Source organism: Staurois parvus, unplaced genomic scaffold (assembly GCF_062004578.1).
Source record: "Staurois parvus isolate SC_StPar_1 unplaced genomic scaffold, SC_StPar_1.0 ptg000051l, whole genome shotgun sequence".
Taxonomy (NCBI): domain Eukaryota; kingdom Metazoa; phylum Chordata; class Amphibia; order Anura; family Ranidae; genus Staurois; species Staurois parvus.
The window spans coordinates 2273354-2299571 of record NW_028317847.1 but is presented as its reverse complement, the minus strand read 5'-3'; the positions used below and the strand labels follow the sequence as shown (position 1 = coordinate 2299571).

The window sequence follows — 26218 nt, the reverse complement described above, 5'->3', positions numbered from 1 at the left end:
GTAACAGTCACCAATAGAAATCTGTAATAGTCTGATGCAGGGGTGGGCAAATCATTTTCCCAAGGGGCTACATGAGAAACTAGGACTGTTGTGGAGGGTCGAACAATTTTGGACCTGGAAAGATCCGTAAGTACAGTATATGGACATAAGTATTGGGACGCCTACCTTTACACACACATGAACTTTAATGGCATTCCAGTCTTAGTCTGTAGGGTTCAATATTGAGTTGGCCAGCCTTTTGCAGCTTCAACTCTTCTGGGAAGGCTGTCCACAGGGTTTAGGAGTGTGTCTATGGGAATGCTTGACCATTCTTCCAGAAGCACATTTGTGAGGTCAGGCACTCCAACCCAAACTCTCTCCTCCATGTCTTTATGGACCTTGCTTTGTGCACTGGTGCGCAGTCATGTTGGAACAGGAAGGGGCCATCCCCAAACTGTTGCCACAAAGTTGGGAGCATGAAATTGTCCAAAATGTCTTGGTATGCTGACGCCTTAAGAGTTCCCTTCACTGGAACTAGGGGGCCAAGCCCAACCCCTGAAAAACAACCCCACACCATAATCCCACCTCCACCAAACTTTACACTTGGAACAGTGCAGTCAGGCAAGTACTGTTCTCCTGGCAAGCACCAAACCCAGATACGTCCATTGGACTGCCAGACAGAGAAGCGTGATTGGTCACTCCAGAGAACACGTCTCCACTGCTATAGAGTCCAGTGGCGGCTTGCTTTATACCACTGCATCTAATGGTTTGCATTGCACTTGGTGATGTAAGGCTTGGATGCAGCTGCTCGGCCATGGAAATCCATTCCATGAAGCTCTCTACACACTATTGTTGTGCTAATCTGAAAGCCACATGACATTTGGAGGTATTTAGCTATTGTCTCTGCAAACAATTGGCGACTTCTGCGCACTGTGCTTTTCAGCATGCGCTGACCCTGCTATCTAATTTTACGTGGCCTACCACTTCATAGCGGAGTTGCTGTTGTTCCCAGTTGCTTCCACTTTGTTTTAATACCACTAACAGATGACCGTGGAATATTTAGTAACAAGGAAATTTCACAGATGGACTTATTGCACAGGTGGCAACCTATCTAGGTACCACGCTTGAATTGACGGAGCTCCTGAGAGCGACCCATTCTTTCACAAATGTTTGTAGAAGCAGTCTGCATGCCTAGGTGCTTGATTTTATATACCTGTGGCCATGGAGGTGATTGGAACACCTGAATCCAATGATTTGGCAAGGTGTCCCAATACTTTTAGCAATACAGTGTATGTGAACATAAAGAAAGCAAACACCTGGCACTAGGAATAACAACTGCTCATGAAATAGGTCTCTTTCAGATGGGTAGTTGGGGAGTGGTAAAAACAGGCAGCTGAGCCACAGTTTTACAGTGAGGAAACTAACAGGCTCAGATAGGCATACTTATACTGGAGGCATTCAGGGCCGGATAAGGACAACCAAAAGACCAGATGTGGCCCTGGGGCTGCAGTTTGCCCAGGTCTGGCCTGAAGGATAGGTTTTCTTCAAGTCGCAGGCAGCTGTAATACAACATTTCACCAGCAGGTGATACTGCAAGTGACATGGAACAGAGCAGTGTTGCAGCTATAAGCTCTCATAATGTATTTCTATTCTAATAGCTAATTCCACCTTTCTTACATTGTTTCACGATATACCCATTTTTAAGATATACCATAAATTTTGGTGCCATTCTACATTACTCCACCTGAATTGCAAGGTGCTTATCCTCAGAGGCAGGGCTGTCTTAATGCATGGGCCCCAGATGCATAGAAGCCCCATTATAATTTTGCATTGCATCATACTTGCCAACTGTCCCGGATTTGCCAGGTCAGTCATGCTTTTTACTAAGCTGTCCCGAGATAGCCGTGTTCCAGGCAGTGGCCCCGAACCTGTACTGTGCCCTCCTGATCCCAGTACTATGTCCTCCTGACCCCCCCGTACTGTGCCCTGACTGGCAGGACAGAAATATAAATTATTTGGCCACTACAACACATGTTGTATTTATATATTCTATTATATATATGTTGATATAACATCTGTGTATTTAGCGGTTTGCCTTCAAGTCAGCTTTAACACAGATGACTTATGACCCTCCTGACAAGTCCAAATGAAGTCAGTTCTCCTTTCATTCCAGTGGGACCCCATATAATATAACACTCTTCTAGCGGAGGCGGCAAGTGGGTCAAATACCTGAAATCAATGGCATTGAGTCCAAGCAGCATACCGGCGAGCATATTGGCTTCTTCACCCAGCACTATCGCTCCATCATCGTAAAATCTCCTGTGGGGGCAGAAAACAGTGTTCGCTTCAGCAATCTCAATATCAATAAAGCAGTAGGCCTGCAATGCATTACCAGGACAAAACCACATGTGGCCACCCCAGCCGGGCCTGCTACTGAATTTTTACCATCTTCATTGAAACATACGCTGTGATTACTTTCTGTGTATAGTGTGTACTGAGGGAGTTGATGTTCACATGACAGGTCATGGAGCACAAGGAGTGTTGGAGCGCTGGAATACACTATAGAGGATATGTCTGGAATCGCTGAAAATCAGGAAGATCAGCTACTAAATTTTGAAAACAAAAATATCCTAAACTGGGATCACAGGATTTGTTCTAAAAAAAGAAGAAATGTGTATAAAATGGATAGTATGGGCAGCACAGTGGCTAAACGGTTAGCACTTCAGCCTGGCAGTACCAGGGTCGCTGGTTTGAATCTCAACCACGGCACCTCCTGCCTGGAGTTTGTATGTTCTCCCTGTGCCTATGCGGGTTTTCTCCGGGTACTCCGCTTTCCTCCCACATTAAGGGCCATCAATTTGCGCAGCGCTTCACATATATATTGTACATTCACATCAGTCCCTAACCCTCAAGGGGCGTACAATCTAAAGTCCCTAACTCACATTCATACATACACATACTAGGGCCAATTTAGACAGGATCCATTTAACCTAGCAGCATGTCTTTGGAATGTGGGAGGAAAGCGGAGTATTTATTTATTTCAGGTACCTGAAATAAATAAATAAACAAAATAGTACGGTGTATGAGTAATAACTTCAATGACTACCACAGTGAGTATAATTCTTGCTGTGGTCATGAAACAAAGCATCACAGCTGCCTCTGCAGTTAAAGGGAGAAGTTGGGGTGGTCAAAGTGTGGCTTAACCGCTGGTTTTTACTACCCTTAACGACATGTGTGAATGAGCTCTTAAAATGGTTGTGAACCCTTACATATACCCAGTGAAGTGGCTATCCTCAGGTGATACACAGAGATTAAACAAATCCTCCTACATAAATTGTACCTGTTTATCCCCAGACCTCTATCCTCAAAATCCATTTAAAGTCCAGAATTTACACAGTATTTCTGAGCTTCCAGAGGCAGGGATCTGATGTCATACATTACAAAGCACAGACAGGAAAGCTGGGTGTAATCTGAGAAATGAGTAAAGGGAATGGACACAACCCTCTCTACACAATCTCATAAGGCAGTGGTGGGCAACCTTTTTTTTCAACTGAGCCAAATCTCGCCAAAACCACGATTGAAATTTATTTTGAGAGCCACATTTTTAAAACTGAAAATACATCCCCCATATAGTAATTCATCCCCCATAGTAATTCATCCCCCATATAGTAATTCATCCCCCATAGTAATTCATCCCCCATATAGTAATTCATCCCCCATAGTAATTCATCCCCCATAGTAATTAATCCCCCATATAGTATTTCATCCCCCATAGTAATTCATCCCCCATAGTAATTCATACCCCCTATAGTAATTAATCCCCCATAGTAATTAATCCCCCATAGTAATTAACCCCCCATAGTAATTAACCCCCCCTATAGTAATTCATCCCCCATAGTAATTCATCCCCCATATAGTAATTCATCCCCCATATAGTAATTCATCCCCCATATAGTAATTCATCCCCCCTATAGTAATTCATCCCCCCTATAGTAATTCATCCCCCATATTGTGTCAATTCACTTACCTTTGCTCCGCGCGTTCCTCTCGCCGTGTTCCCGCGCCGTTCCGGTCTTCAGGGCGGACTGTGAGAGGAGAGGAGTTCGTCACACTGCCCCGCCTACATCCTGACAGCCAATGTTTGCCACGCTCCGTAGTTTGCCCATTGCTGGGCTAGCTGCAGAGTCCTGACTTTTGGGGCGGCTGCCCGAGAGGAGGGAGGGGAGCGGGCGCCCGGCACACAGAAGAGCCGCATAAAAATTTGTAAAGAGCCGCATGTGGCTCGCGAGCCGCGGCTTGCCGACCACTGTCACAAGGGAACATGCACAGTTGAGGCTGCCAATCACAGGCTGTGTGCCAGAGGCCACCTCCCCCATTACTTGGAGGCACAAGCTGTCAGATGTGACTCATGTAGATAGCAGAGGAACAGGACGGCAGACAGAAATCACACTAGGTGCTTTGGATTGAGGCACATACACACTATAGAAGGATATGCTTTGTTCATTTTTCATATCAGAGGTTTACAACCATTTTAAAGATAGACGAGTTAAAGCCCAACTCCAGCTAACACTTCCTAAACAGTACTGCAAGTTTTTTTTTTTTTTTTAAAAAAAGGTAAAGCCATATGAAGAAAAGCTGACCATTGTAAGCACAACTGCCAGTTTTATGTTTTCCCCACCCCTGTAACTAACACTTTGCTGGATAGCTTGGTCAATTAAAGGCAGATAAAAATTAAAGGATATACTCACAGTGTCAACAGTAATAAAACTATGTTACAAGGCAGCTCAGAAAAACAGCAAAACTGCTGTGTTAAAGTATAACTAAAGGCAAAACTTTTTTTTGGTTTTGGACAGAGTGGAGAGGACTTAGAACACCTGTCAGGTCTTTATTGGTGTCGGTGTCCCAATTGGGGAGATTCACCCTCTCTATTATACTAGTTTTGGTGACAACAAGGGATTCCCTCACTTTGGAGAGATTTCTTTTCACTTCCTCTTTTGGCTATGGGGCAGGAAGTGAAGGGACATCTTCACAATGGGACACAAATGGCAAAAAAAAAACAACAACAGAGGTTATAACCCTGTATTCAAAATGAAAAAAAAAAAAGATTTTGCCTTTAGTTCTACTGTAATGCAAGTGACAGGCTGCATCATAAATGTCATTTTTGTCTATAGTTACACTTTACATTTTTCCTGTAGATGTACTTAAAGTGTTACTAAACCCACATCAGTAAAATCAGTCTGTATATGCAGTAAAGTATGCTTGTTATACTCACTGTGGAACCTAAGGGGTTAATCCTCTGCATTGTGTAAAAAGGCTGTTTGATCCTGTCTTCTCTACCCCTCCTCTTATTCAAATGTCCACCCTGACAAGACAGACTGAACCAGCAGCCCTTCTGCACATGCTCAGTTTAGTGTGCATTACTAGAGAGGTTTTTTTCTTGGCAGAGTGCATGTGATCAGCACAGGGCCAATCAGCACTGTCCAGACAGAGATCAGGGGTTCTGCATCCTCCTAGAGCAGAAAGAAAACTCCTCCTACAAGCTTTAACCAGTGCTCGGCCAGACACTGATAGAAGTCACAAGACTGCTCTAACTGCTGATGAGAAAAGGTATTTAGCAGTTTATATTTACTAAAATAATTGCACTTTTTATGTGCTGTGTACTGTAGGAGACCAGATATAGTGAATGCAGGGTCCTGGGAGACCAGATATAGTGAATGCAGGGTCCTGGGAGACCAGATATAGTGAATGCAGGGTCCGGGGAGACCAGATATAGTGAATGCAGGGTCCTGGGAGACCAGATACAGTGAATGCAGGGTCCTGGGAGACCAGATACAGTGAATGCAGGGTCCTGGGAGACCAGATATAGTGAATGCAGGGCCCGGGGAGACCAGATATAGTGAATGCAGGGTCCTGGGAGACCGGATATAGTGAATGCAGGGTCCTGGGAGACCAGATATAGTGAATGCAGGGTCATGGGTTTAGTAACACTAAGTCACCGGTCACACCACTGCGCAATTTGTGTGCAATTTCAGGTGCGATTTCTGAAGACTTTATTGCTACTTGTGGAGATTTCCAACGATTTCTTGCAATTTGCAGTGCAATTTTCATTATATTCTATGCATGTGAAATTGCAACAAACCTGCAGAAAAAGTAATGCAAGAACTGCTTTGGAAATCGCACTGCAGCAAATTGCACATTACGACACTGACATTCACTTGATGCAATTTCAGGTGTGATTTCAATTTGCAAATCGCACTGGTATGACCGGGCACTTAAAGTTTAAAAATGTAATAAAACCTGCCAAGAAATCCAAAATGTAAGCGGTTTAAAAGAAAATGTATGAAAAGATGACAAAATCTTTCCTCAGGAACACTTCAGGGCTGACAGTGTTCTATAAGGAGTCTCTACAAATAGCTGAACGCTGCAGAACACATTATCCCTTTGGCTGCACCGGTCTGTCAATACCACGAAGGCTTCCCCATTGATCTAGGTGAGATCTGATGAAAAGGCCAAGTTTCCCTAAATAGGCATTACAAGGTGTTGTAGTCATTATTGGATAAGATGCATTCTGTACAAATAAAAAGAGTGTTCTCATAAAATGTATGTAAAACCTAACAATGAATTTCCTTTAACTGGTCTATTTGGTCTGTTAAATAGAACATTAAAAAAGTTTTGTTATATTTGTTTGATAAGTTTAGAAAATATATTGATCTGGAAATCCAGTAAGCGAATAATTTCCTGTGCTTTCTACCTGCGCTGTCTGCTATCAAATACATTGTTCTCAGGTATCGGAGTCATTTTACTCTGGAATTTAGCGTTAAGGAAGAATTCCAGGTATGGATATTTCTCCATAGTCACTTTGGTCCAGCTTTTTTTTTATTATTGTAAATTTTTATTAAAGGCCAAAGCCCATTTTTTTTCCAGAACAGAGTTACAACAACACTTTAGGTGTAAACGTTGCAACAAAACAACAACAGAAGAAATGTGAACACAATTAGACAGCATGGTGAACTGTACAGTACAGAAGCACAAAACAACATAAGCCGGCACATCTTTGGGTTATGTTATCTGCCAGAGGCTCGGTACATAAAGAGGTGCCTGAGCTATATAAGGGGGGGGGGGAGGGGGGACCAAAGGGAGAATGATCCCATAATTCCCAATTAGATCGAAAGTGACCTGAGTAATCACCCACTAGAGCTGTAAGATATTCCATTTCCCGGATTTCAGAGATCGCTCTTAAGAAATGATTTAGCGTGGGGACATCAACTGATTTCCAGAGTCATGGTATCACCCATCTAGCAGCCATCAGAATATGTATTCCCTACATCTTAGACCGCTTAGAGATACCCCTAAAGCAGTGGTTCTCAACCTGTGGGTCGTGACCCCTTTGGGGGTCAAACGACCCTTTCACAGGGGTCGCCTAAGACCATCGGAAAACACATATTTCCGATGTGTAAAGAGCAGCTACTGTGTAGAAAGCAGCTACTCTGTTAAAAGCAGCTACTGTGTTGAAAGCAGCTACTGTGTTGAAAGCAGCAGTATTGGAGGTAAAACGACACTTCATGAATTATAATTACTGGGTAAATAATTTTATGGTTGGGGTCACCACAACATGAGGAACTGTATTAAAGGGTCGTGGCAATAGGAAGGTTGACAACCACTGCCCTAAAGGGTAGCCCCAAAAGATAATGTAGCATTTGGTCCAGCTTTTACCAATGTATCTATGCATAGTACCATACCTGTGGCATCCATCTAGACCAGCCTCTCTCAACCTTTACAACACAGAGAAACCCTTGAAATAATGTTCCAGTCTCAGGGAAACCCCTGCTAAAAATTCCATATTAGCAGTGGGAAGAATGTTCCTTATACTTGTGGTCATTTGGAAGAATTACCCTCTTACAGATAGCTAGAAAGATCAATGGTGTCAGTGAGAACTTATCTGAGAGGCAGAAACTGCTCATTTCTCAAGGAACCCCTAGCAATCTCTGGAGGAACCCTAGTTGATAAATCCTGCTCTAGAGGCTGGAAAACACTGTATTAAGTACCGCTATATAGTGATCTCCACTACTACTCCACTAACTGCAAAGCATTCTCTACATGGTGCCCATGCCAAACAGCCAACCTCCTGTGTTCAGAATGCAGCAGGGCAGCCACTTGGCACAGGACCAAGAAAGCAGGGTGTAGGCAGATGCAGTCCACATTCTTCACTGCAAGTGTTTCTCGTCCGGAATGGTAATGCAGCTGGGAGGAGGAAGTCAAGAGAAACTAGATTTCTCTATGACACCCTCGGTCCCCTGTGTAGCACAGCATCTTTTTAAGTCCTTGCCCTCGGGTTTTTGCGCGAATTAGGCAAGTGGCTAGTGCAGGGACAGAGCACCCATCTGCCAGGGACAGCACTAGCAGTAGGGAGAAGTTCCTGATGAATAGGGAAAGCTTAGGGCCTTCATCTGCAACTCAGAAAGCCCTCCATTGGGTTGGAACGGCCAAGCCGTACTCTGCTCTCCTGGACAGGTGTTTTCTTCGGCTCAGGCCTACATACCTCTGACTCTCCACTCTGTGTTAAGTTCCTCAGTTGGGTTGTTGTACTGTTTTACAAGTTCTGCATCACATCGTTTACAAACCTGCGACTCTGTGTGCTTTCTGCTGCCACACCATGCTGCACCTATTCCACAAGTGGAGATCACTGGAGTAGCAGAATTTACTACAGTGGTTTCTAGCTTCTAGAGGGATCCCACAGGTATGGTATATGCATAGTTACGATGGTCCAAGCTGAACCAATGTAACTACAGTACGTTAAAATTTCCATAAATTAAATCTTCTTTAAGAAACATCAAGAAAACCCATTTTGTAACACCCAATGAAGGGCAATGTAAATGACATTCTTCCTCTCAAAGAACACCAATGTAAGGGGCCACTTCTGGCTACCTACCAGTGTCAGAGAACTTTTCAACTGACCATAAATGTAAGGACCCTACACTGACCACTAATTTTAGGCACTTCTCCGCTGAACACCAGTGTGAGCAAACAATACAGTTTTCTTTGCGTACTCCCTGGACATTTTTATGGCCAGCGTTTACAAGCTTTTGTTCACAGCAGAAGTGCTTCTCTCACCATACAGATCAATAGGAATACAAAAGCAGCTTGAAGCAGGTTGATGCAGCTTAGGAGATCAAATGCACCTACCAGGGAAATGTGAACAATTTCAGAAGTGTCCTGAACTGATATCAAATCAAGGCTGAAAACAAGTACCTGAAAACAAGCTACCTTTACTCAAGAACACAGCTGAATATTCTCTGGTCATTTTTCAGGTGTTATTCTTTTTCACGTTTTTCTATGTGTTTCAGGCTTCAGCGGGGTTTTTTTTATCCAAGGAAAACCTAGCTACTAGGTAAAAAAAATGCTCAAAAAATGCACATTCCATTTATTTTTGTGTGTTTATCAGGGGCTCAATTGAAGTCTATTGGGGCCAAGAGCACAAGCTTTATTTGGAGTAAAGTCGCATGTATTTTTTCAAGCCACGAACTTCAAGTGCCACTATATTTAGATATAAAGGTGTACCATCACAGGATAAGTTCACCGTTCATAACATGTTACATGTTACACCCATATTCAAGGTGTAACATGTAGTGGATAGACCGGCCCCAGTACCCCTGTTTTGACAGCTGGGGGGGGATCTTCTCCTCCCGCTAGCTATCAAAAGTTTTAAAAAATGCGGACGTGCATGGCTCCACCCGCTCGGCCACATCATTCATTCACAGTCCTCTGTGAATGAGAAACTGCAATTCCCGACAGGCCAGGTGGCAACTGTGACTCCTGCAGGTATGTCCCTGGGTGAGGGGACACCTGTGGTGACAACTTTCTAAGAGGGCATTTGAACTCACTTTGCAACTCTCTCCTCTTACTTCCTAAGGTGTTTCCAGGCTGGTATATGAGGGAAAATATCCTCCATGGGTCAGACAAAAAAAAAACTACAATCTATAAAAACGTTTTGGCTTTGCAGATACTTAAACTAGTAAAATTTGAAAGAGTTATTGGGTAAATTTAATATACAAATATCTGAATACAAGTAATGTAGAAGGCCCTGCTAACTCAGACCATAATCATACAAAAAAATGGTAGAATGAAATGTAGAAGACCTTGTAGTTTTATAGTCTCTCAGTGCTGCAGTAATGTATTCAGATAAGCGTTTTTCCATCAGTGCAACTCGGATCCAGGCCCTGCCCTGAAAAAAAACGCACAAAATTAGGCAGAAAACAAATATATACCATATAAAAAGGGTTTGTATTGCCCATAACAACTACACCTCCAAAAGCAGAAACATTTTTCAACTGACTCTGATACAAGACTGATCCCCGCTTATGTAGCACTTTGAAAAATATTAGCGACACAAACAATTAAAGAAAATACCTTTTTTCTCCCTGTAATGATTTGCATGCTAAAAAACAAAAGCAGCCTTGTGAATGGAACTTTGTTATGACCTAATATTACCCTATGACACCCTTTACCACACAGGTGTATTGATGTCTAGGTGATGCAGAGTGACCAAAGCTATTAACCCTGGTTCACATATATGCGGCATTGCGGGCTGCGTTTTGCGCAGGCACGAGAGCCCATTCATTTGAATGGACTGCTGTGCCCCGTAACACTCTGGGAAGAAGTCTCTGCACTTCTTCTGAAAATGCAGCCCACACGGGAACCTTGATTCCCAGTACGGTTGCGTTTTCCAGTGCAGACGGCGTGCCATTAGAAATAATGGCACCCGCCCGCGAGTCCGCATTCCTCTGTGCGGGTGGTGCGGCTGCATGGATTTTCATGCGGATCTGCAGCTGCACCACCCACACATATGTGAACCTAGCCTTACTGGAGAACTAAAGGCAAAACTTTTTATTTCATTTTGGACAGATCTGTGTCCCATAGCCAACCAGAAAGTGCGAGGAAAAGTAAGGGAATCCCTGTTTTGTCACCAGAACTAGTGTTCCCATTGGAACATTTCCCCTCTACTAAGTGGGCTACACGCTATGAGAAAAACAGAAGAAAAATTACGCATGAGGCACTATCGGTCAATTTTCGTATAGTGTTTACACAAACTTTTGACATCCGATTCAGAATTAAAATTTCCGAAAACTCCAAAAACTCTCATATACTTGAACAGAACACATTTAAATGTGTACGGTTTTCAGATGGATTTCGTACAAGAAAAATTAGATATGAAAGACTGCGCGGGATCAGAAACAACAGATGACAAAAAAGCACCTTTGTTGTACAAGAATTTTCATACGATTAGTACCGTCCTTTTGTCCTGCTGTGAAACATCAAGGAGAACCGGACAATTGTTTGGGCTCTTATGGTGGAAACCCAACATTTGGGATTTTCTTTTACTTTCAATTTTGAGGACAATGAAAAGCAGGACAAACAGAGAGGGAGAATCTTTCTAACGGGGGCACAGACAGCATTATAAACTAACAGGTGTTCTAATACTAGGGATGCACCGAATTTTCGGCGGCCAAAACATATCGACCGAAAATAGCCCTATCAGCATTTTAACGAAAGGAAAAAGTGAGCCGATACAGGTGCCTACAATGAGATACCCGGCCCCAATGAGGGGCAGACTGTCTATTTGGCCAGGGATTTTTGGGGGGCTGTGTGTACTGCAGATGGGGGGGGGGGGCAGCGAAGAAAGGCAGGAGAGGAGGTAAGCATTGTATACAGTAAGGGAACAGTGTACAGACTCCCTCACTTGCCACCACTAAGTGTCATTGCCAGTTTTAAATGCAATTGCCGGCTTTTTTTTTCCCCTTCACTATAGGAACTATCATTCGCCCCACTGCTAAAGTAAACAAAGGGGTAGGGTACCCAATGACATTACCCAGAGACCCCACCCCTTTGTTTACTTTAGTGGTGGGGCGAATGACAGCTCCTTCTCAGATCTATAGTGAAGGAAAAAAAAAGCCAGTAGTTACTTTTAAAAACCAGCAATGACTTTTAGCGATGGCAAGTGAGGGAGTCTGTATACACTGCTCCCTCTCTGTATACACTGCTTCTCTAATGCCCCCTCCTTGCACACACTGCCCCCCCCCCCCTACAAAGAGGACCTGTCACTTATATGTGATCACATAGGGGACTATTGGTTAAAGTAAAAGTTAAAATAAATAAATAAAAACACTTTAAAAAGTAAAAAAATAAATTTTTTTTGAGCTCCCAACCCCCACATATGCAGACATTTCAGTTTTGGTTTTTGGCTAAATGCATCCTGAATTTTCCGTTTCAACACCAGAATTTTCATTTTGGTGCACCAGTATTTAATACCTCTCCCTTCTATCCAAAACAAAAAATAAAGTTTTGCCTTCTGTTATTTTTTAAAATACATATAGGGGGTTGATTTACTAAAACTGGAGAGTGCAAAATCTGGTGCAGTTCTGCATAGAAACCAAGGTTTTATTGTCAAAGCGTAATTGAAGAAGCTGAAGTTAGAAGGTGATTGGCCACCATGCACAGCTGCACCAGATTGTGCACTCTCCAGTCAAGTTGGAAAATCACAAAAAAAAAATATCTGATGTACATGTGATGACTATTAGGTGAAAGGATATTTTAACAGAAGACGTCACTCTGCTACCCCTCTGTCTAAAGTGAACCTCTTGTCTCTGATGCTGCTGGATGTGTGTGGCCCCCTGGCATCCTTACTTACAATGCAGGATTATCGATCCTGAACTGTACTTGATGCAATTGCTGGCCAGAGTACCCTATAGAAAAAGCTTTCCTGGACCGGTCAGGGAGGGAGCCAGCCGGAGTGAGAAAGAACATAGATATTACACCTTATTCATCTACCCCTTAACAAGCATTTAACTCCTGCAATGGGGGAGTGGGGGGGGGGGGGTGCCAACTGCAAAGATAATTTTTTTCCTGCCCAGAGTGTTGCATTAAATAAAGAATTACAGGCATGATATATTTTCCCCATATAGTCGTGCTCAAAAGTTTGCATACCGAGGTAATAATGGTGAAATGCATATTGAAAATATGACTGATCATGTCAAAAACTGTCTTTTATTTAAGGACAGTGATCATATGTAGCCACTTCTTATCACATGTGGCAGCAATGCCACAAAAAAAGCCCAGTGAGGCATTTTAATGTGTTGTTGGGCATAGTGTAACTGGGCTTTTTGTGGTATTGGCACAGTAAAGGCTTCTTTCTGGCAACTTAACCATGCTGTTAATTTTTGTTCAAGTATTGTCATATTGTGCTCCTTGAAACAACCACACCGTCTTTTTCCAGGGAAGCCTGTATTACTCGTGAGAATACCTGTGGGTTTTTCTTTCTATCCTGAACAATTCTTTTGGCAGTTGTGGTTGCAATCTTTGTCTACTTAACTTTGGCTTGTTATCAAGAGATCCCCGAACTTTTCACTTCTCAATAAGTGATTAAACAGTACTGACTGGCTTCAGATATCTTTTTATAGCCTTTTCCATCTTTATAAAGTTCCATTACCTTGTTACACAGGTCTTTTGACAGTTCTTTTCTGCTCCCCATAGCTCAGTATCTAGCCTGTGAAGCGCATCCACATGAGAGCTAACAAACTCATTGACTATTTATACACAGACACTAATTGCAATTTAAAAAGCCACAGATGTGGGAAATTAACCTTTAATTGCCATTTTAACCTGTGTGTCCCCTTGTGCGTCTGTACCAAGGCCAAACATTCCAGGGTATATAAACATTTGATCGGAGCTATTTGGGTGATTTCTGTTATCAATCTGTTTTAAAAAGGAGCCAAACAACTATCTGATAATAAATGGCTTCATATGATCACTATCCCTAAATAAAGGACAGTTTTTTGCCACGATTAGTCATACTTTCAATATAAATGCCAAAATTTAATGATTTCTGCCAGGGTATGCAAACTTTTGAGCACAACTGTAGATACATTGCTCCAGCTTGGACCAATGTAACCATGAATGTATATACCATACCTTGCTGATGCCCCTGCAAGCAGGAAATCACTAAAGCAGACACCACTACTCCAATGATCTCCACTTGCTTCTGAGTCCCGTGCTGAGCAGCTGGTGCATTCTGAACACAAGAGGTCAGCTGCTTGACAAGGGTGTCATTCAGTGAATGCTTTGCATTGTCTAAATGAATAGAAACAATTGAGTACTGTCTGTGATACTTTTTTTATTTGCACTAACATACAATTTTGAGGACTAGCTTTCGGGGTGTGTCCCCTTCTTCAAGGTCTAAGCTTAGACCTTGAAGAAGGACTGCTTAGACCTTGAAGAAGGGGACATACCCCAAAAGCTTGTCCTCAGAATTGTATGTTAGTGCAAATAAATAAAAAAAGTATCACGGACAGTACTCAATTGTTTCTGTCGCAAATGCACTAATACGGCTACAATCACCTCAATCTAAATGAATACAAAGCAGTCTGTGATAGGACAAGTTGGAGAGGTGGGGCAGTGATGTCACGTTCTCCACCTCGTCGAATCAGAGAATGCTTCCCCTCCGATAATCTCCACTTGCTTCTGAGTCCCGTGCTGAGCAGCTGGCCTGATGCATTCTGAACACAAGAGATCAGCTGCTTGGCAAGGGTGTCATTCAGTGAATGCTTTGCATTGTCTAAATGAATACAAAGCAGTCTGTGATAGGTCAAGTTGGAGAGGTGGGGCAGTGATGTCACGTTCTCCACCTCGTTGAATCAGAGAATGATTCCCCTTCATTCAGAGAATGCAAAGCATTCTCTGAATGGCACCCATGCCCGCAGTATGTAAAAATATACCATACCTGGAATTCATCTTCAAAGTGAACCTGTGCTTTTCCCATGGCCAGTTCCATAGCAGTACATACTCAGCCTTCCTGAAATCCCAAGCCATTTCTCTTCCCAACAGAAGCAAGGACAAGGAGACTTGCATAAACTCCAAGGTAGGACTAGAAGTTTACACAGGGTCAAGGACATTCTCCTAACCCCATTTTGCTCGGTGCTCAGTGCTTGAGCAGGCAAGAACCACCTGGTGGGAGGAAGGGGGCTGAGTTACATGATCCCCCACAACCAGTATTTCTTTTGGAAGCTGCTGTAGGGGATATTAGGAATAAGAGCTTTCTTGTAGTGTATTATTACACGAGGTTTCCAAGAAATCCTCTTATCATAGACTTCAAGCGGAAAGAAAATGGCCTGAGCTATTAACCACAATAGGACAGAATGACGGGGACAGTAGGAGAAAATAGAAGTCTTTACTAAATTAATTCAATTAAGGATGACATCACTGGTAAATCAGCATTAGCAAACAATACCAAGGCTTTAAAGAAGACCTGTTATTTACTTAAAAGGTTATAAAGTTCCCCTTTCAGGATGCAGCTATACTGACAGTCATCCTTGCTCTTCCTATACACAAGGTTTAACGTGAACCTGTCATGAAATTAAATGTATTAAAACGGACCCCAATGGTTGATAGGTCTCTATAGATAATAAAAAAATCTTTGGAGTGTAAAGGATAACACAAAAAACACCACGTCTCTAAACAAAATCAAATTCATAACCAATCCCTCAGTGGGGATGGGACTTCTATGGTGCTAAAAATGAGACCATAAAATAAAATCCTACAATTATATTTTATTACATCTTCAGACAAATATTAAGAAACCATTACAAAAAACAATTCATTTTCAATTCCATACTAAACGTTAGTATATCAGTGAGCTTAAAATGCAGGTCTATGTCTCATTTTGCTTCTCTACTACCCACAAATGTCGATACACTTGCAAACCATACCCATATGCTCCAAATAATTATACATTGCTCCAGGGGCGGACTGACCATTTGGAAACTCGGGCACTGCCCGAGGGCCCGGGGTCAGTAGGGGGCCCCATGAGATGCCCCTGGTACCTTTTTCATAGGCTTTTTTGAGTTTGGGCAAGGACACAGGGGCCCCATGATCCCCTATTGCCCATGAGTTGTCAGTCCGCCCCTGCATTGCTCATGGTCAGGGGCCACTTTGCACATATTTACATAAAACGTGGCTGTAATCCTAATGTGTTTCACTATCCACTTCTGCAGGAGATCAAGGTATTATAACAGAGGCATAACTAAAACTTTAAGGGCCCCGGTGGAAGACACCATCACCCTTCCCTCGGTGTCCGGGGCCCTTCCTACTGATCCTGGGACTTGTTACTCCCGTTGCGGGGCCCAATATTGTGGTCCTGCAACAGGACACTTTCACATGTTCTGCTGCAGCAGGCCCCCTTCCTGCCGTCATGTCCCCCACTCATGGTGGAAGTACGCCAGGGCCCGGTTGTTGGCGACCTTGATGGTCCCGCCACAAGGAACATTTCATCACAATTTGATCCTATTGGGCTACATTATCACATTTTAAAAAATGTTATTCTCATATTAATCTCCTGAGGATGCGAATGGTGAAATGGCTGAAAATACCGCCACCTTCTATGTACATATACTATACACAAAGTGGTCTCTGACAATGAGCAAGGCATAATTTGTAAGCTCCATAGAGCAGGGCCCTCAATCCCCTCATGTTTTGCATTGTATTGGTATTGTTCTGTCACATGTTCTGTCCCCCTTTGTAATGTACAGCGCTGAGCGAACTCTTGGCGCTTTATAAATACTGATTAATAATAATAATAATAATAATAATAAAAATAATAATAATTTGGAGCATATGGGTTTAGCTTGCAGGTACACCCTTATTTAGAAGTGGTGGTTGAGAGGTAAGATGAGATATAAACCTGCATTTTAACCACTTTCCCACTGCCCTATAGCAGATGTACTGCTACAGGGCGGCAGGGCTGCACAAAATCATGTACATATACGTGATCTGCATTTCCAGGTAGCACTGCTATTGGTGGCTAGGGATGTCCATCACTGAGTCCTGGCTGGCACTCGGTGATCGTCGAGTAAAGCTGACAGGGGAGAGACCTGTGTGTCAACAACACAGGTCTCTCTCCTGTCAGCATGGACATGCTGTTTTCTATCTCTCCGCACAGCAAAGATACAAAACAGAATGCCTGTCTAGTAAAACACAACACACAGTAAAACACGCACAGCACACAGTTAACCCTTTGTTTGCCTCAGATGTTAACCACTTTCTGCCCAGTGTATTAGTACAGTGTCAGTGCTTTTTATTAGCACTAATCATTATTATTTATTATTATTATTTATTAGCACTGATCATTATTATTATTTATTGTTATTTATTAGCACTGATCATTATTATTATTATTTATTAGCACTGATCATTATTATTTATTATTGTTATTTATTAGCACTGATCATTATTATTATTATTTATTAGCACTGATCATTATTATTTATTATTGTTATTTATTAGCACTGATCATTATTATTATTTACTATTATTATTTATTAGCACTGAACATTATTAATTATTGTTGTTTATTAGCACTGATCATTATTATTTATTGTTATTTATTATCACTGATCATTATTATTATTTATTATTGTTATTTATTAGCACTGATGGGAATGTTAGTGGCAGTTAGTCAGTTCCCACCCAGTGTCAGAATGCCTGCCGCAGTCCCGTTATAATTTGCTGATCGCCACCATTAATAGTATAAAAAAAAAAATAAAAATTCAAGTATATATACCACCATTTGTAAACGCTATAAAGTTCCATGCAAACCACTTAATTTACACGTACTGGGATTTTTTTTTTAGCAAAGACATGTAGCAGAATACATTTTGACCTAAATTTATGAAGAAATTTGATTTTTTTAAATTTTTATTGGATATGTTTTATAGCAAAATTCAAAAATATTGTTTTTTTTTTCTTCAAAATTGTTGTTTTTTTTTTTTGTTTATAGCGCAAAAAATTTTAAGTAACGCAGAGGTGATCAAATACCACCGAAAGAAAGCTCTATTTGTGGGAAAAAAGGACATAAATTGAATTTATGTACAGCGCTGAATGACCGCGCAATTGTCAGTTAAAGTAACGCAGTGGTGTATTGCAAAAAAATGGCCTAGTCAGGAAGGGGGGTAAATCCTCCTCAGGGCAAGTGGTTAAGGTCACTTAAATAATAATAATAAATTAAAGATTGGTATGGAATTGAGAGAAATTCATTTTGTATGGTTTCCGAATATTTTTTTGACTATGTAGTTAAGTACATGATTTTATCATATGGTCTTAGGCTGGGATAACTAGCTTTTTATTATTATTATTATTATTATACAGGATTTATATAGCGCCAACAGTTTGCTCAGCGCTTTACAATATAATGGGAGACAATACAGCAACAATACAGTTCAATACAAGAGGGATAGGAGGGCCTGATCCTGGGAGCTTAAGCTGCAAACCCGAGGGAATGCTATTACAGTATTCGGTCTTGCCTCCTCAATGTCTGTCCCCCAGTCCCAGCACCCCCAAAACTCAGCATGCTTTATTATGCAAACAGAAATCAGACTTTGCATGGTCTTACTGTGGTCTACCTCCTCTGCCTCCCTAGTGACCCATGAAGCAAACCACTAAGTGGCCAATAGAGAGATGAGTAAGATGGACCACACTCTGACCGCACAAGGCTGCTTTTTACATAATAGAGTTCCTAAGGCCCCATGTACACATGAGCTCACCTAGACATTTAGCCACCCTGGCAGCAGAAAAACACAAAACACGGCACAAAAGCATGTAAACGTGGTACCGCGTTTAGAGCTTGGACGGTTATTCATTTGATTAGCCAGAGTATTTTCCACTGACATGAACAAACGCCCATGTGCTAAACTTAGTTAGCTTTCAGGCGTTTATGCCACGTTCAGCGTTCTTTGCCCAAAACGTTCCTCTCCGAACGTTTAACTGCCCCTAAACTCTGGTAAAAGCCTATGTGAACATGGACATACAGGCTTTTACCAGAGTCGAGTTCAGCAGCTTTGGCAAAAAAAACTCCAAAAGCTCTTAAAGTGCCCGGTTATACTGGTGCTACTTGTCATGCGATTTGATCATTTCAAATTGCATGACAAATCGCACCCTATTGTCAGCAATTGAAGCAGTCATATATCGGTGTGAGTCTGAATTGCACCGATTTTGAAAGTAGTGCATGCACTACTCTTTGCAAGTTCAGGTGTGACTTTGCATTGACATCTGTGTCCTTTAAGTCGCACCTGAAGTTGGACTGAAATCTGACTTTGAAATTGTGCGACTTCACTGGAAGTCGCACGATTTCAGTCAGATTGGTGTGGCCGAAGACAAACTCACATTTAGGAGCAGCAGTGTACATGAGACCTAAAGGTTTTGGAGGTCCCTGGACACACTGGAAGTAAATTAAGCCTTTACTTCTATAACTGCAGTCCAATTACAAGCATGAACCAGCCCATGGGTTGGCTTTACGCCTCTTGAATATGCAAAGCCAGTTTTGATCACAAAAAAATTCAATAGAGAAACTGCAGTGTTTTAAAAAAAAAAAAAGTATGCGTTCTTACCTTGGCTCTCGAGGAACTAACGTTTTCCATGTTTTCAATACTACAAATACAGCTGTGGGGCACTTTGGAACATGCGACCCGTATGTAATCCCAAAAGCTTCGAGGACTTTCATATCCAAACCAGGTAAGCTGGCCTGTAACACAAAAGGTGAAAAAATATATTGAGGCAGGCAACCTGTTTTCAGCGATTTGACGTTATAGGATTGATTTACTAAAGGCAAATAAGCAGTCCACTTTTCAAGGGAAGTTGTATTTAGCAAGGGAATTTGCCACAGAGCTTACTGAATGTGGTGAAATTTCACTTTGCAAAAATACCCAATCACATGCAAGGAAAATAAAAAAAACTTTTTGCTTGCACCAGGGGCGGACTGACAACTCCTGGGGCCCCCAGGCAATAGGGGATCATGGGGTCCCTGTGTCCTTGCCCAAACTCAAAAAAGCCTATGAAAAAGGTACCAGGGGCATCTCATGGGGCCCCCTACTGACCCCGGGCCCTCAGGCAGTGCCCGAGTTTCCAAATGGACAGTCTGCCCCTGGCTTGCACATGATTGGATGATGAAAATTAACAGAACGAGGCACCTCATTCACTAAGCTAAGGGAAAATTCCCTTGCACAGGGCAATTTGTCTTGCATAGTGAACAACTCCTATAAGACTCAAACCACATCAGTCTCTGGATTCTTACTCTGCATTCACACTTGTGTAGCTTGAAGCTCCAAAAATGCTCAAACTTAAAAAAATCAGTTGTTCTCTATGGTGCCTGTTCACACCTGATTGCACCATAGAGAACAACTGTTTTTTTTTTTTTTAAGTTTGAGCATTTTTGGAGCTTCAAGCTGCAAGCTAAAAATTGCTAAAGTGTGAATGCAGCCTTAGCCTGTTTGAAACTAAAGGACCGAGCAAGCAACATCGACCTCTGGATCTACAGATGAAGGAGAAGCAGGAGACTGATGAGCTCAATCTCCACTATGCTAATCTCCTACTTGTATAAAGCACTGAATTTCAAGAGATGAATAGCAAGGAAACTTCAGGCAATTATATACATTTTATGAATACGTAAAGTGTTACAAAACCCCGGACCCTGCATTCGCCGTATTTGGTCTCCCAGGACCCTACATTCACTCTATCTGGTCTCTCCGGACCCTGCATTCACTCTATCTGGTCTCCCCGGACCCTGCATTCACTCTATCTGGTCTCCCCGGACCCTGCATTCACTCTATCTAGTCTCCCCGGACCCTGCATTCACTCTATCTGGTCTCCCCGGACCCTGCATTCACTCTATCTGGTCTCCCCGGACCCTGCATTCACTCTATCTGGTCTCCCCAGACCCTGCATTCACTATATCTGGTCTCCCAGGACCCTGCATTCACTATATCTGGTCTCCCCGGACCCTGCATTCACTATATCTGGTCTCCCCAGACCCTGCATTCACTATATCTGGTCTCCCCGGACCCTGCATTCACTATATCTGGTCTCCCCGGACCCTGCATTCACTATATCTGGTCTCCCCGGACCCTGCATTCACTCTATCTGGTCTCCCACAGTACACAGGACATGGAAATACAATGATTATAGTAAATATAAATGATTAAACACCTTTTCTCATCAGCAGTATATAGCAGTCTTGTGACTTCTATCAGTGTCCAGCTGGTTAATCTTGTAGGAAGAGTTTTCATTCATCTCTGACTGTCCTATGAGGCTGAATAACCCCTGACCCTCTGCCTGGACAGTGCTGATTGGCCCTGTGCTGCTCACATGCACCACCACCCCCCCAAAAAAACTCTAGCAATTCACATCAAACTGAGCATGTGCAGACTTTCTACTGTTGCTCTAACTATGGCTGTGGACAGCAAAAGAAGGGGAAGATCAGTGAAGACAGGATCAAACAGCCTTTTTACACAATGCAGAGGATTAACCCCTTAGGTTCCATAGTGAGTATAACAAGCATGCTTTACTGCATATACAGACTGATTTTACTGTTGTGGGTTTAGTAACATTTTATCTGCTTGATCATCTTTCTACCGTTTATCTTTAAAAGAGACATTCAGTTTTAGCTTTAAACATGGCACTTCTAAAATCTTAGTGATGAGAAGAACCCCATGTGGCGTACATCACCCCTTTTTCTTCATGGCATTTTGTTTACTTCTACACTACAGAAACTATTAAAGTAAATCCACCAGCCAATGAAAATTAAAATGAATAGTATCCAAGTGTTCTTAAAACTAAAAAAACACATCACAGACTGCAATACCCGCCTCCTCCTCTGCGCGGTCCCCCGCAGACATTAAAAACATGCAATTTTTTCCAGTCCGTTCCCGAGAGAGAGATTGTTTTATTCATTCCGACGTAATGTTTACTATACAGAATGACTTCCTTTTTATTTGTCTTTGCAGATTCAATTAGAAAAGGAAAAGATGGCAGAGGCGGTGCGCACTCGAAGCACGCAGGCAGTGGTACTTTATTGAGCAGTAACACTGAGATATAATAAGTTCTGAGATTGCCATCTTGCCGCTGTTTTATTATATTTGCATTTTAATTTTTAGGTTGATTTTCCAAGGCTTGTCTAAGAACACTGCAGTTTAAATGGAAAATATTTGTATTTTTCCACTACATGTTTGAGTCATTATTGCACCCAAAGTAATTATGGCCTGAAAGGAATTCTTGATGTGACGTTCAGATTTGGACATGTTTTCTATAGCACATTTTTAGGATTTTATTTCATATACAAAGTTGCAGGCGATTTTGCCCTCAGACAGGGCAGTCAGCATCTGTGCTAGATGATTGCTGTAAAAATATCATTTTCCAGGGGCGCATGCGCAAAGCTGAAGATGGCGGTCGCACATTGACCTCGCTCCACTTCACCGCTCTCTCTTCTAGCTCCTCTGGAGCTCACGCTAGCTAATTGCAGCAGAGGAGAACAGGTACCGGACTCAGTATCATTTGCAGATCCCCATGGGCAAAATCTGGCATCAGAAATACTCTCCATCACCCGCCAAGCAGTTGTGGCCTACACATATGGGTAAATATGTGTCACGAGCCGCATCCCCAGCCTCGAGTGATCACACAATCCCCACGGCAGAACCGGATGATCAGTCAGGTCGCGAGGCGGAGGTAACCACTCTGCTTTATCCTTCCCTTCTCCTATCCCCTACCTTACAGCAGACATTCTGGATGATAAGTTACATGGCCTTCTGCAGAGTCTGTCCCATACTGTATCTGCCGCAGTGGGGAAAATAGCACAGGAACTCAGAGGGGAGATAGCATCGGTGGAAGAACATACAGACCAGCACTGGTGGAAGAACGTACAGACCAGCACTGGTGGAAGAACGTACAGACCACCTAGAAACCAAATTTGATGATCTGGTGCAGTATGTACATGTACTGGAGGAAGATAATCATACTTTGAAACAACAGATGTCGCAGTTACAATCCCTACAAGAAGATTTGGAGAATAGGGAGCGGAGACAGAATCTTCGAATTCCTAAATCTGTAGGAGATGCTGATCTGCAAGATTATCTACGGGGTCTGTTCACTGCATTGGCCCCGGCAGTTCTGGACATAGATTGGCAAATGGACAGGGCCCACCGCTCTCTTGCCCCAAAACCACCATTGGACGCGAGACCAAGAGACATCATTGTCCGGTTTCATTACTATGATAGCAAGGAGTCTTTGCTGAATTCCACACTTAACACCGCCTTGCTTGACTTTAGAGGGGAAAAAATTCAAATCTATAGTGATCTGTCCACTATCACATTGTCTAAGAAAATAATTTTCCAGATAAATTATTTAGCCCTGGTTCACACCAGTGTGGCTTTGAAATCGTGCTACTTCAGCGCGATTTCAAAGTCGACAATCAGTGCGATTTTAATGTACAATTTAATTGCGGCTTGCGAGTTCATTAAAAACAGATGTTAAAGGAAGTCGCAATGAAACCGCACAAAAATAGTGCAGGAAACGTTTTCAAATTCGCAGCAATTTGACCGGTTCCATTGCCGAAAATGATGTGCAACTTATCATGCAACTTTGAACTGTCAAGTATCATGACAAGTCGCACTGGCAGGAACCAGGGCTTAGACAGTAAGTTGTTTTCAGTGAATGTCTATAGAACCTGGTATAGCAGTACTCTTGAGAATAACCAAACTGTACAGCAAGGAACGACTGTATGGGCAAAGATGGATGCCGTCATGCTTGCATTTAAATTCACACAAGGCATAGAAACCATGCGTAAGCGGTACATTCAGCACAGAGAAGCCAAGAATGGGGGTCTTTGACATTGGGTTTTAAACACATTCTGGGTTTTTGACATAGGACCTACAGTATACAAGCACTCTGCAATGCAAACTTTAGAGTTTTGAGATGCAAGTCATTTTTAATGGGCTGTGTAATGCAACATGCCATAACACTTGAAGATGCATGCACTCTGGACAGCTTGGCAGTAGTCAACAGAATCTAGTGAAATGTAAAGGATTAACACAGGGGATGACATTTTCAGGAACAAAATATTAGTCCAGCTGTATTACATGGCATTTCCTACATGGCTACAGTCTATTCTTCAGGATGACAACTTCAGTTTTAGGTTCAATTTTATTTTGGTTATGTACTCATTTAATATAACACTCATTGAAATAATTGAATCTTTAAAAAACTGATTTCAGTATCATGCCCCCAACTGTCTCAGAACATGCAGGACCGTCTTGGTAAGTGTGCAGACTCCAATAGTCCAACAGGTCCAGGAATTGACCCACCATAGAAGCAAATAAGAGATCACCAAGGTTAACGGTGTGCTATAGAAGAGAACGGGCAGCTTGACCAAGCTGTCTACCATATAAATAAATTAATGTCTGCCTGGCCAGGCTGTCTAGGGGTTCTTGCAATTGCATGGTTGTTCAACAATGCTGGGGCATTCTTCTTTTTACTGACTACCAAGGCCATTTTTTCCTCCCACTGACACTGCAGAAATTTTAACTATATCTATTTAACTATTCCTCTTTAAGACCGCACCCAATATTTCATGGTTTGTAGTCACTCCCACTTTTATATCTATATGTCCTTACTGTAATTTTAAGTTGGGAGAATTACAATACAGTCTCTTACCCATGTGTGAGCTGCTCACCCTCGACAGTAAAGCAATGCGATAATGAGAGATCTAATCACACCAAAAAAAAAAAAGTAGGAGAGTGCCTGCAAAAAAACAAAAATGTGTAATTTTGAAAATTGCTGAAAGGGAATAAAGTACTTTGTGATTAGAATTGGGGTTTTATTTTAAGAGTTGGCAGCATGGATACAGTGTGACACTGTAATCAGAGCAGGTGGAGCAAAATGACTCTGCTGGCCTTGCAATAGGTAAACTACCTAAAGGGGTTGATTTACTAAAACTGGAGAATGCAAAATCTGGTGCAGCTCTGCATAGAAACCAATCAGCTTCCAGGTTTTTTGGTCAAAGCCTAATTGAACAAGCTGAAGTTAGAAGTTGATTGGCTACCATGCAAAACTGAACCAGATTTTGCACTCTCCAGTTTTAATAACTCCAAAGTCTCCTCATAATTTCTGCATGCATTTATGCATGAATTATAAGCATCTACATTCTTAATCAGGGTTCCATGGATTTTTAGGAGTCCTCCAGAAGTTCCTAAGGGTTCTATGGGCAGTGGCGTATTGACCTCTAAGCTAATGGTGCCTGCATCGTTCTTGGGCAAACATCACTTGGCAGACCCAGCAGAATAACACCAATTATCTTTTTAACTGTCTGTAAAGTTTGCCCACCTAATGACCACCACTGCAAGGGGTATTTTTCCCACTGACCACCAATGAGATGGTGCACTCTATCACTAACCACCAATGCAAGGGACGATCTTCTCACTGAACATAGATATAAAGAGACACCACTCTCAATGACCATTATGTGAGGGGTCACTTCATTGACATCCAGTTAGAGGACATCTCTTCCCGTGACCACAATATAAGAGGATCCTTAACTGAACAACAATCAACGGGGCATTTCTCTAGTGACTTCATACTTGTTAAAGAAAGTGGAAGAACAGAAGAATAACCTCCCAAAGCCTGACACATCATCCCATATAATCAACTAAATGAAAAAAATCTTTTTTGTATTTCTCCAATGACCACTAGTGTAAGGGAGCCCGTCCACATTTCCTTTTCTGGTCATTTTATGATTATTACTGCATATTATGTTATCATAAAGAACAAGGGAAGTTAAAATGATCGACATTGGGTGTCGAATAATCTAGGCACTTACCATTCGTTATTCTTTTATTTATTATTATATTTAGAACTCACTGATCTTTCTAATGCACCATGAGCTGAAAAATGTATGTTATTTTAAGGGCTCTTCTGGGCTGCGAGGCTGCGAAAGGCCGATCTACAACATATGTGACTTTAGGTACCTTTCTAACCTGAGCATCCAGACCAGGAACCAATGGAGATCTGATACACAAATGTCAACTTCAGTAGAGCAAGTTGAATAATGACCATCTTCCCGCTCAACTGAAGGTACCTGCATTTCATTTATTTTGCCATTTTACACAGAATTTTACCAGAAAAACGGTTACTTCAAAGAAGACAACAAAAAAACATGTTTGGAACAAACTAATAGACAGAGTAAATATGAAGGTCAAGTCCTTGTCATTCTTCCTGCCTTAGGGATTGCTTACACCACATGAATACACTATATCGGAAAAACAAGTCAGCAATATAACATCAGGCAACAGACTCCTTGATTTGACCTTCAAACTGCAAATACAAAAACAAACTCAATATGTTAGAAACAGCCTTGGTGGGCTTGATACAGAGG

The 26218-nt window shown here is 42.1% G+C and overlaps 1 protein-coding gene across 2 annotated transcripts in view; it reads right to left on the bottom strand.

The window, feature by feature from the left end:
* RUNDC3B (RUN domain containing 3B) overlaps window positions 1-26218 on the bottom strand; it is a 346416-nt gene that overhangs the window by 148417 nt on the left and 171781 nt on the right. For both annotated transcript variants that reach the window (XM_089666259.1, XM_089666263.1), the window contains exons 3-5: window positions 19410-19543; window positions 10116-10201; window positions 2209-2298 (exon numbers count right to left, since the gene is read on the bottom strand). In XM_089666259.1, coding sequence (XP_089522385.1) covers window positions 2209-2298; window positions 10116-10201; window positions 19410-19543 — 310 coding nt within the window. The remainder of the gene's footprint in view (window positions 1-2208; window positions 2299-10115; window positions 10202-19409; window positions 19544-26218) is intronic.